Source organism: Antechinus flavipes, chromosome 4 (genome assembly GCF_016432865.1).
Source record: "Antechinus flavipes isolate AdamAnt ecotype Samford, QLD, Australia chromosome 4, AdamAnt_v2, whole genome shotgun sequence".
Taxonomy (NCBI): domain Eukaryota; kingdom Metazoa; phylum Chordata; class Mammalia; order Dasyuromorphia; family Dasyuridae; genus Antechinus; species Antechinus flavipes.
This window is the reverse complement of record NC_067401.1, coordinates 312,458,547-312,471,654: the sequence shown is the minus strand read 5'-3', so window position 1 is coordinate 312,471,654 and position 13,108 is coordinate 312,458,547. Positions and strand designations below refer to the sequence as shown.

At 33.8% G+C, this 13,108-nt stretch overlaps 1 protein-coding gene across 1 annotated transcript in view; it reads right to left on the bottom strand.

Annotated features, from left to right (window-relative positions):
* Nucleotides 1-13,108, bottom strand: part of LAMA2 (laminin subunit alpha 2) — a 770,763-nt gene that overhangs the window by 296,497 nt on the left and 461,158 nt on the right. The window contains exons 13-14 of the mRNA XM_051997719.1: nt 2,467-2,568; nt 7-218 (exon numbers count right to left, since the gene is read on the bottom strand). Coding sequence (XP_051853679.1) covers nt 7-218; nt 2,467-2,568 — 314 coding nt within the window. The remainder of the gene's footprint in view (nt 1-6; nt 219-2,466; nt 2,569-13,108) is intronic.

Sequence of the window (13,108 nt, the reverse complement as noted above, 5' to 3'; positions counted from 1 at the left end):
TTTTACCTGAAGATGGCATCCATCCCAAGGATGTATGTGGCTTGTATGAGAAGTCTCTTTACATTTGCTAGGATGGTCATAAATTCTTTTCTACTGATTCGAGATCCAGTGTTATGCACATTAAATAATTCTGAACTGAGCAACACAACATGAGTATATTCTTTAGATGGTGGCAAGTAGATTTCTTCCTGGGCTGTGCTGATTTGCATGCCATTTCCCTAAAAAATATAGAGAGAATGGTAAAGACATCATTGACTTATAAAAATAGCTTTAAAATAGTTGTAGCCTAGTGGAGGTCCTGAACTCACATTCCAGCTGTGTCATTTACAAGCTGTATAACCTTTGGGAAATGGGTTTAATTTATCTTGCCTCATATGTAAATGAAAAGAAAAGTACTTCCACAGTCCATTCCAACTCCAAGTCTATGTTCTACCACATATATTTTCATCATAGAATATTTTTTTCCACATTTACTCAGACATCTTTTCCCCCTGCCATTAATTGATACATGTGTAATGAATGTTGAAATAATTTTGATAGTCTACTTAACACAAAATGACAGACATATATGCATAATATGTTGAGAGGGAAGGTAAAAATAATTCAAAAATACTGAATTTTTAATTATTAAATAATGCTATTGCTGCCCTGTATAATTGTAGAACATAAAAACAGGCTTCATTTACAGGAAATGAGTGGAAATCTAGCCTGTTATTGAAGTAGCATCCATAAAATATATACTTCATATCTTCCTACTTTCTTGTATGGAAAGAGGGACAGGTCAAAATGACTTTCTACAGGGGAAAATCTAGGGAATCACCAAGAGTCCAATGTTCACAGTGTATTAATGGCATTATAACAGGAAAACATACTTTGACCAACCAATCAAATTAGGCATTCTCTTTATTCTTTTAATATATAAATAAATCATCATTTCAACATCTTACATCTAAAGAGTTCCTTTCATCTCAAAGGAAGTCAAGAAAGAATAGTAAAGAGAATATCCTGAAAACTTAGAAATTCAGAGATAGACAAACCCTCAGATGTTATCCAAGTCTAACTTCCTTATTTTAAAGATAAGAGAACAGGCCCACAGAAGTGGAATAATTTGCCCTTTTTCAAACAGCTAACTCATAGCAAAGGCATGTAGAAAAATCAGCAATCCTGATTTCTCATCCTTTCACTTTTCTCACTATTTTATTATAGTACAACTAGGCCTAGGGGGGAAAAAAAAGGTAAGAATCATGATTCTATGTCAATATTTATAACCTTGGATAAAAAGACAGTTTGATACAGTGGAAAAAGCATTGGCTATAGAGTCAGAGGATCTGGATTAAAATCCCAGTTCAGACCTCTAATAGCTAGGTGACATTGAACAAGTCACTTAAATTCCTCAACCCTTCATTTCCTCAGTCATGAAATAAGGAATTTGGACCAGATGACCTCTGAAATTCCTAGCAACTTCATATCTATGATCATTCATGATCCTGTCTTTAATTTCTATGTCCAAATATATGTGGAGTAGAAGAGGGAAGGTATATGGAAATAATTTGATAGAATGGGAAAGTGCTCTCTTTGAATTCAGACGAGCTTGGATAGGCAAATTACTTTACTTCCCTTTGGTATCTTATCTATAAAATAAGGGCTTGGAAGTGTTTTTCAGCTCTGAATCCTATGTGTATAGCAGAGCTGGGGATATCTAAGCCTGGTGAACTGATAGGAAATGTTTAACAACCAACTGTTAAAAAAAAATACACATGATAACTTTTAAGTTAACTCTGCATTATTGACATTTTACATCAATTTCTTAAGTCTAGATAATCAACAAAACAGTAAATCAAGCCATGACTTATAGTGATTTTTAAAGAGTAAGTGCTTATGCTAAAAAAAATTAATAATTAGCTAGTTCAAGCTAGCTCCTGAACACTCTTTTATAAGTTGACAAATGGCTTTAATCATTGAGGACTACAATAGACTACCTACATTCATCACACTCAGTTAACAATTTTAGCAGTCAAATCTTTTCCGTGGAATCCCAATGGTCAACCTCACTTTTCATTGACTTTAGCACAATTCAGTTCAGAAACTGAAGAGTCCAAACAGAAAGAATCAAAAGAAGTTAGAAGGGAATAATGTTATTATTCAAATCAGATTTTGCTCAGACACTGTAACTAACACTTGAGTCCTCACAAAAAAACTGTCATAGAGTTTTAATGACTATAATTTGTCAACTGCCACATGTCTTAGCCTAAAGATCTTCTGTTACAAGGAGGACTTTATTTGCCCAGCATCTTAGGTCTGTGTCATAGAGATATATAAGAGGGGGGAAAACGAACTTTCATCAAGCATGTGATTTCTTTTTGCAACTTCATATCAAGTTACAATTAACATAAGATAATTATCTAAACCACTAAATGAGCTGATATAAAACAGTTATGTCCCCTCAATGGCACACAGAGTCTTTACCTCTAGTATGATCATAAGTTGCAGCACATTTTCTAGATCATCTTCTTCTCCTATGAGGTCATAAGAAATAGTAAATTTCAGTTGTCCTCCAGCTGCTGTCACCTGTAAGAAATGAAAGAATAAAGCATTTATTAAGTTCTTGCTCTATACAAAGAAAGCAGATAGAGTGTTGGATTTGGAATTAGGAATCATCTTCTTGAGTTCAATGGCTACTTTAGACACTTAACTCTGTGTGACCCTGAGCAAGTCCCTGGGCAAATCACTTTTGCCCCAGTTTTCTCATCTGTAAAATCAGCTAGAGAAAGAAATGGAAAACTATTCCAGTATCTTTGGCAAGAAAACTCCAAATGGGGTCACAAAGAGTTGTGAAATGACCTAACAACAGTAAAGGTAGGAAGTATAGATCTTTGTTTTAATTTTTAATTAATTGACTACAACAAGCATTTCCATAACAGTATAATTTTAAAAATGATTGTGGATGAAACTTCAAATTAATACTTTTTTTTTTTTGCTTATGTTAATAGAACAGTGACCTCTTTCAAGACTGATACAACAGCTGGAAGGCATGCTTGGCTCTCAATGTACATTAGTCTACCCTTCCTTAAGCAGCTTGGTGCCCAGTACCCCCTTACACACTCTACTATTATACTGATGTTGGATTTAGGGATTGTTTTAGACACATAATCTTTATCCATGCTGTAGCTTAGAACTTCTGAGATCAAACAGTCCAGCAGCAAGAGTTGCAGATTATGATCCTGCATTAAGCTTATTATTATTAATAGTAACAATAATCTAACATAAACTTTATTATGAACACACATTATATACAAAGCATGGTGCTAATAGCTATAGATACAAAGATGAAATTATGTTTAGTTCCCAGTCTCAGGAATTTAAAATATAGTAAAGAAATTTAAATAGTTATTTGGCTGAATATGCTAAATGAAAAGAAACTCTAGTTACTTTTCTCCTTTGCTGAGTTATTCTGATAGAAGCAGCATTGTATACAGAATTGAATCCTAACTCTACTATTTACCACCTTGAGTGAAAATGTGGATCCTCATTTTCTCATCTATAAAATAAGAAGGTTAAATAGGTAACCTCCAAGCTCCCTTCCAAGTTTAAATCTATAATCCCATATAGTTAAGTGGCACAGTGGTTAGAGCACTAGATCTGGAGGCAGGAAAACTTGAGTTTGGATATAACCTCATGCTTTTCCAAGTCACTTGCCTCAATTTACTTATCTGTTAAATGGGGATAATAATAGAATTTGTATCTCAGGGTTTTTGTGAGACTAAAATGAGATTATCTGTAAAGTATTTTACTAAATTTAAAATGCTATATAAAATTTATTATCATAGCTTTGTACAAAAGTTAGTAGGTAGCTATGAAAATGTTTGAATTTTCTTTAAAAATATTTAATTATTTCAAGGAAATATTTTGAAAAAAATATGATTGAGGAAGTTAGAAATGTGGATGAAAATAATTTCTTTATGTGAACTCTATTGAACAATTCTAATTATGATACATATATATGTATGAGTGTGTTATATATACAAATAAGTAAATAAAATGTATCATTTTTTCTGGAATCAGAGAATTGTTGAAATAAAGTTAAATGCTAAAATAAACAGAACACAGATCTTTTTGCTCTCATTATTCCACAGATTGGGTTTTGGAATTTCCTATTAGAGAAATGATTGTGTTAACAATGGGGTACAAGAAGAAGAATTCTATAGATTCCTGAGGGTCACTGCTTCATCTCATATGGATAAATTTATTCAAGGAAAACATCAGTCTACCCACTCGACAGGCAGCTTACATAGATCATAAGCTGGGAAATACTAGAGGTCAAGAAAGTATGAAAAAGCAGCAGTGAATTTTATATTATAAAAATCTTCCATCAAAAAGTAGAAAGGGAAGATCTCTTCTCCTCTACCATGGTGGAAGGAGTTTAGTTCAAATGAACATGATTTCATCCCCTTCAAATGCTTTTTAATGTCTTCCCTTGCCCTTGACAACCATGTCAGTTGCTGTACACTTGCCCTTTTTTTTTTTTTCTTCTCTACTCTGACAATGACCTTATTCTAAAGAAAACAATTCCATCATCAACAAAAAAATTTAGGACAGTAATCCAGACTGTAATCATAGGAGACAAAATTTCAAGCAAATGCTAAACTGTAGCTTTGTTTATTTCAGCACAACACAGTCAATAAAGCTGTTGACAAAATGGAGCTGATTTGTATTCTAGGGTTTGTTTCATGCTCTTCTCAGAGACAGAGATCTATGATAGCTGCCTCGCTGACTTTCTAATATACACTACTGACCAAAGTCACTCCCTGGGTGGAAGGGGGAGAGCTTCAATGCTGATTTACTGAGACTGTATATAGTATTTTATAGCTTATTTAAAAGGACTTTTACACTCTAAAAAAACAACAATATGCTGCAATGGTTTCTGAGAGCTCATTATAGGAAGTTCTAATATGGCTCTCAAAATCAGAGAATATCTTTCTTTCCCTGTTCTTCAGAAAACTGTTGCTACTATAATTTTCTACTATATCGAAAATGATAAATATCTGCTGGGATGGTGGCATTCAGCATTACTGTGAGTAATGAGGGGAGACCCTTTATGAAAAGTTCAGTTCTATTAGTACAAGCCTCCCAAATTTCAAACTTGTTCAATCGGCTGAGCATTCTTGCTCAATAATGATGTATTGGAAAAGAGAACTTTAAAGCTGTTCTTAAAAGACTTTAAAAAAATTCTTGGTAGTGTGTCAGGCAAAAGTGGAATGAATAGTTTTACACAAAAAATTTGAGTTTCTAGTGATCTAAACCATAGATTATTTTGAATTTAAATGAGTACTAATAAATTCCTATGGTCAATTAATAACCCAGAGGATAAGGAGCTAGGCCTGGAATCAGGAAAGACTCCTTTTCCTGAGTTCAAATTTGGCCTCAAATACTTACTAGCTGTGTGATCCTGGGCACTGTTTGCCTCAGTTTCCTCTTGTATAAAATGAGCTGGAGAAGGAAACTACAAACTAACCCAGCATCTTTTCCAAGAAAGCTCAATATGGGGTTATTAAGTGTTGGCTACTACTAAATAGTAGCAAAACAAATTGCTATTTTACTGGAACTCTTGAAGCTGTAAGATAGCAAAATAAAATAAAATAAAATAAAATGCCAGAGATGGCTCATGATATAATGGAAAAGGGCTGTGTATTTGTCAGCAGAATAAAACTAGATCCAAAGCTTGTATGTGACACTTAATAGTTACACTTTAGTGGACAAGTCACTCCCCCTCGCAGCCTCGTTTCTTCATCTTCATAAGCATCAAATAAAATCATATTTATAAAATGCTGCAAAGCACTTAGTTTAGCAAATAAATGACAGCTATTATATTTTAGAGAATTAGCCTTTTTTTACCCTTATCTTTTATTCTAGGATCAGAGTAATAACTCTGTCTCTAAAATGGTGGTTCTCTTGGTCTTCCTCTTTCTGCCTCCTTTAGAATCTAGATCCCCCCACTATCATTTCTCATTCTTATTCCTCTCACTCTCCTGCCCTAATTTTCTCCTTCCTTCATAAAATACACAGAGCTCTCAGCTCTTCACTTGCCTCTACTGGCCTCTCTGATCACCATTCAAATAACCCCAATTCAATTAAATTGAACAAACATTTCTTTAAGGAAGCTTTTTTAAATTCTCCCCATTCAGCAGTTCTCTCTCCTAACTTTATGCTAATCCTTTTTCTTAAACCTTTACTATGGCACTCATTACATTTTGCCTTTTATGAAAGATATACGTATCATCTATCCTGCTAGTCCTTAAGACCCCTGAGAGTGGGTTTTATGTTTTGTTGTATTTTATATTTCCCCACAGCATGAAACAGAGTGCTTTGTATAAAATGCTTAAAACTATTTGTGAAATTCACAAATCAAACTATATTATCTGTATCCAAGTTATCACTAAGTCCTATCAGTTTTTCCCTTGTAAAATATAAAATTCCCCATTGTTAGAGCACTAATCTAGATATCATTATTTTTTTATCTGTGTGATTCTAATCCTTTAAACTGGTTTCACAGGCTGTGGACTTTCTGCTTATTGGATGTTTTTTATCATGTTTTCTCACCTAATAATGAATCTATAAGTAGCTTCCTTTGATTGCAAGATCTATTCTCAAGTTTTTTTGTTTGTTTTGTTTTGTTTTTGCTGAGGCAATCGGGGTTAAGTGACTTGTCCAAGGTCACACAGCTAGGAAGTGTTAAGTGTCTGAGATCAAATTTGAACTCAGATCCTCCTGACTTCAGGGCTGGTCCTCTATCCACTGTACCACCTAGCTGTCCCCTACTCTCAATTTTTTTTTTTGATCAGTTTTCAAGACTCTCCATTCCTGGATCTTGCTTTCTTATCTTATTTCTCACTAAACACCTACATAGACCCATTTCTACAGTTAGATCATTTTCTTTACTTTCCCTCAAATATGAGACATTTCTTGCTCTATTCTGTCTTAGTAGAATGTTATGGTTAATTGTTCTCCAACGACTCAAATTCTACACAATCTTTTATGTCTAGTTCAAGTCTCATCTCATTTCGAACAACTGTTAGACAGGTTAACCATTCTATCTGGAAATTTCTGGTAACATCAGCATGCAATTTCATACTTAATTATTTTCTAATTATTTCATTAATATTGGTTTTCTTTCCTCAACTACATGACAAGTCCTTCAGGATAGGAATCACATCTTATTCTTGGGTATTCCCTACAGTTACAGTGTTGGGCACACAATAACCAGTTAATTAACATTCAATTGATTTTTGTACATGTTCACTGTTAGTTCCTGTAGACTATTCTTAATCCAAGTTATTACTAAGTGAGAATGGTCTGAACAAGAGAAAGTGGATCTTTAAAAAGCACTGCTTTTATAAAGATAAAAGGTAATTCAGTGTTTCTATAGCTCAAACTGAAAAACACACATAGATACACATATGCACACAGATGAGTTTTCAAGCTTACTAGCACCATACATATCAAAGGTAAAGAATGCTAGCTAAAGAACAAAATTCACACTAATGTTATATCAAGTATCTTGAAGCAACAATTGAGTGAAGACATATCATTTGTTGGTTATAACAATTTACTTAATTTTAACTGTTTTGTTCATGCTTTTAAAAATATTTCCAATTTCAAAGGATTCCCTGTATCCTCCTTTAAAAATCTGCTTTCTAGTAAATACATTCATTCAAGTAAAATAAATCTACCTTTTTACCTTGTCTGAATACTTAGGCCTCTTTCTCCATCTATTTTCTTTTACTTCTCACTGAGGGAGAAGTTTAAAGTCAAGACTGGTCACTATACTGATGAGTATTCCATAGTCATTCAATGATGTTTTAAAGATAGATTTTTTAAAGAAATATGACTTTAATTGCAATGGATACCTGAGAAAATTCAGGAATAGAAGGACTGTGTGTCTGTGATACCTAAAACTGTGGTAGAAAGTGGACTTAGTGCTACAGCTATATAAAAATATCTATAGCTTACTCTCATGTCATTATTACTATTGTTCTTGTCAAACATTTATGTTTATGAGACAAAATCTTTGGTATATAAACATGTACCAGACTTGCTTAAATCACCAGGGGAGAGGATGATGAGAACCAATCAAGATAACATGGAGGTATCCAATGCACAAATGCATCAGGTGTGTGTGTGTGTGTGTGTGTGTGTGTGTGTTATAGTACATAAGTTGGAAATATCTGTTTAATGCAAAACAGCTAGTGATTTAGAGATTCTAGTGATTTCTTCTTTTAAAAGGTAAATTTTCATTATGGATTCTCAAAAAGGAAGAAGTAATTGCTGGAGTAGAAATAATGAGAACCTTGAGAAGAATATTCACTGAATTTTATAACTTCTCAGAGAGGAAAGGAAAAACAGAAAATTGTCAGTCATCTTAGATTTGGAGACAGCAGATTTCAAATGGTTCAGAGTAAGACTGGGCAGCTTCCTACAAAGTAAAATAATATGGATACAATAAAACTAAAATGAAAGCTGTTGTCTTAGAATTTAAACTATTTGGAAGTAGAGTTGATCTCATTCTTTGTATTTTTATTCCTGGTCAGTCAACAAATATTTATCAAACCCTTACTATGTACCAGGCACTGTGCCAAATGTTGGGAATTCAAAGAAAGACAAAAATAATTTCTGTCCTCAAAAGGTTCTCTTGTACATAGTAGGTGATTAATAGCACCTTATTGATTCATGAGGAACTAAATAATAATTTCTGAAGCACAACAACAACAACAAAAAACTATCATAAAGAAGAAGAAAAATAAATGTAGTACAAAGATACATAGACACAGAGGAACCTCATCAAGCAACTGAGATTTCTGAAAAAGGCCAAAGAGATGGAAGCAAAGGAAGATGATGTATGATAAGTGAAAGCATGACAGTCTTGTCAGGAGTACTGAAGATCATTATGAGTTGAGTTTGGAGAAATAAGCTAATTTGTTTGTTATTAGCTGCATTGGGGAAAAGGCTAATTCAGGTGTTTATAGCACACATTTACAATTATTATCTCATTTGATTTTTGCATCACCCATTGGAAGTAGGTGCTATTGCTATCCCCATTTTACAGATGAAAAACTTAGGCAACAAATTCAATTGAGCTGCTATGGGTCACAAACCTGTTCTTTAAAAGCAGATCTGAATTCAGGTCTTCCTGACTCCAGGCACAGCACTCTTTCTATTTTGCCTTCTAGATGCCTCTAGGTGCTTATTAATCTTTTTGATAGAATTACTTGACTGATATACTGTAAAGTAAAGACATACTATAGATTTAGTTTACCTCCATTCTAGAAGGGCATTTAAAAGTTTCTCACACTATTTTTTTGTGGCGATGATAGAGAAATGGTTTTACATAATTTCCATCTAAGGGCTTCCCAGACTTACCTGAAATTCTGTCTACTATGTGAAACTTTTTCCAATCTCTCTTAATCCTATAGTGCCTTTTATTTATTAATTATTTCCTACTTATTCTGTAGCTAGCTTATTTAAATATTTGTTTGTGGTATCCTCATTTAGATTTTAAATCCCTTAAAAGCAGAGATTGTCTTTTGACATTTTTTTGTATCCCTAGTGTTTAGCAAAATGCTTGTCAAGTGGTAAATGTTTATTGATCAATTGATAGAGAGGTTTAACAGGATGATAAAAGACCTTGAATCTGTGCCATATGAGGACCAGTTGAAGAATATCAGAAGCCTTTAGTTTGTATCTTGGTCCTCTCATTTATGACTGTATGAGCTTAGAGAAGTCATTTGTGTGTATGTGTGATTCAGCTTCCTCATCTGCAAAATTAGGGATCCAAATTTGATGAATTTCAAAGTCTTTTTTTTTATACCTAATTCTATGATTTTTTTTAATCCTATGAATTCAGTGAAATATGGAAATTATAATGAGGGGATTCCCTCTATCAGTGTAGATTGTATAATTGATCTGTGCTTTATAGCCTGAAGCATTTTAGGATTAAGGGATTCTCCCAGAATCATATTGCTATGATGTATCAGAGATAAGTCTTCTTGATTCCAAGGCTAACTTTATCAGCTTTGTTGTTGCTGTTAGTCATTTTCAATCTTGCCTGACTTTTTATGACCTCATTTGAGATTTTCTTGGCAAAGATAATGGAGTGGTCTGCCATTTCCATCTTCAGCTCATTTTATAGATGAGGAACCTGAGGGTAACAGGATTAAGTGAATCGCCCAGGGACACATAGCTAATAATTGTATGAGACCAGATTTGAATTTAGGAAGATGAGTTTTCATGATTCCAGGCCCAATACTCTAAGCACTGTGACACCTAGCTGCCCCCCATGCTAAAATGCAATTAGGATACCAAAGTAGTTTATAATTAAAAATTCAGACATGGAACTTCTGGGGGTGGGATGACCTAGTAGAAAAACTACTCAGCAGAGATGCCCCAACATATCCTCCAAACAACTTTAAAATAATACTTCAAATAGAAATGTACAGCAGCAGAAAACAACAAAAGGTTGGTGAGATATTATTCTAGCCTAAAATAATTTAGAAGGTTTGGAAGAGAGATCTGTAACAAGGATGGAGGCTGAACCAAGACCCATGTGGATGAAACTGTTGTACCAAAGTTCCCTTTTAATGTCGTGACCCAATTTCTTCAATTGTCCTATTTAGTTATTCTGCTCAGGTTATAACCTTTCCCTCTTAATGTTTGATGAGATTAAGGTCTACCTCAGTTGCTCTGTCCCAAAACCCCAGGCTATAATCATTCCCTCTTAAATGGTTGATGAGATGAAGGTTTTATATCTTTAGATTATAGACATTCCTTCTTAATGTTTGACAGGATAAAGGTTTAGATGTCATTAGAATATCAGTAATCTCCCTCGGTTGTGTCATCCTAGGGGACTCCCCTCACCTAGGTACCTCCCCCATTATGTCACTGTTCTTGTTGTCCTATAAAAAAGCTTGCTGTCCCAGTACTCAGGGCTGGATTCTTTGAAATGATAGTCTCCTCCAGCCCTGGGACTAAGATCCATCTGGTCCAGTATTTCTCTCCATTTAATAAACTATTGAATTGGTCTCTAACCTTTGTCTTGCTCAGTTTCTTTGGCATTACAAAACACCAGTGGTAGGATTAGGTGATAGCAAGAAAAGGAATAGCAGCTTCAAGTACTTGATGGCAAGAGTACTTGGCAACTGCTAAGAAAGAGATTACAGAAGACATATGCACTAGGTGAAAACTAGACACTGGCAACTCCATATTCATTTCTAAGACACAGTTCAAAAGCAGAAAGATGCTCTTTAACTCAAGAGAGAATGGAAACCCTGAGGACCAGTATTATTTTTGGTTGCAAGGGATCTGGAGCCCTGAAAAACAGTATTCATTGTAATTCCAAGATATCAGGGGCCCTTCTTGGGTAAAGACAATGGTGAAGACAAAAATAGCAGTGACCACATTTCCCCTCACCCACATTGCCCAGATCAAACCACCTTGGAAGCAATGAAAACTTTCAAACCCCTGGAATTAGCTCTGAAGACAACAGTGCTAAAAAGTCAAAAGCTTGAGACAATGTAGCTCTCCCCCAATACCCAACTTATCATAAAGTAGAAAATGAAGATGGGATAGAAAAATGAATAAATAACAACAACCAAATGATCATAAAAAACTGTTATAGTGAGAAGGAATATCAAGAACAAACTCGGAAAAGGACGATGACATCAAAACAGTTTCAAGCAAAGCTTTAAAGCAGAAAGATGAATTGGACACAATGTGGAAAAGAAAAAAATAGGTAAAGAAATGAAAATAAAAAAAATTATGAAACATATAATTACATATAATTGGGAAAAAATATAACAGAATAAATAAAAATATATTTAAAAACTCAGATGTGATATGTGTGACTAAGCATTATTATGGTGAACTTCATTTTTTTTGACTAAGTGTACTAGAACAAAAATATATTATTTCTATGACAGAATAATGATAGAGTATTATGTGGTAAGAATAACCACTAGGTGACATTTATGTAAAGCTTTAAGATTTTAAAAAGTGACATTTTGTCTCATTTGATTCTTATATTGTTATAACGAATATGCCATTATTACCTTTTAATGATGAAAATGGCTTAGTAGCTTGCTTAGGGTTACATAAATATTAAGTATCTGAATTAGGATTTGAACTCATACCTTCCTAATTCCCAGTATAACTTTCTGCTTCTCAATGTAAATATAGAAATTTGTTGCTGTTGTTTTGGGGGAAAAATAATTTTTAGAAAGAAGGTAACATTGAATGAAGAAATAAAACAAAATTTTCTTTAAAAATGATAATTCAATTCATTTTACTCTTAAGCAATCCTTATGATACTTGGAAAAGCTTGACAATCCTTATCAGCAATGAAAATTGTATCTGCTAAATGAAAATCAATTTGCTTAGAAAAGGCTATTCCATGAATGGCATAGAAAATCTGACCTTTCACTTCCTTTCCCATAGTTATTGGCAAGTATTACTTCAGGGAAACGCTGATCTAGAATTCTGAAGGCACCCATGTATTCTTGGAGATAGTTAATGCTCTAAAATTCTTCATTTTCATGATCATCAAATTTACCCAATTAAGAAAATAGCACCACAAGTAGCTATTTCCCAGGAGTACCTCTTTTAATTCTACCTCCCGGGGAAAGAAACAGCTTGTTTGCAAGCAACTTTTCAGTTATTCTGCAATATAACCTGATGTCACATGTAATAATATAGCTTTCATTCCATACACTGCATTAAAGATTTAATGAGGCAAGTTAGTTTTTCCTCATCTGTAGAAAAGGCTAAAGGTAGGACAGAGGAGGAAGAAATGCAAAATAATCTAGCGGTAGGCTATTCTTTTGCTATCTTTCTCTGTTTACTACCCTAGTAAATATGAATTGAAAGGTGAAGGAAAGGTCTAACTATCTAAGACAAAATATACAGAGTTGAAATATTTTTATAACATCATTTTAAATCAGGTTATTCTCTACTATTATTAGATTATCATAACTATTATTTAACTAAGCAGCACATAAACCATCATATTTGTTTTTGCTTAAAGGAGAAAATGGTTCAGCCAGGTTTTTCTCTAATCAGACAG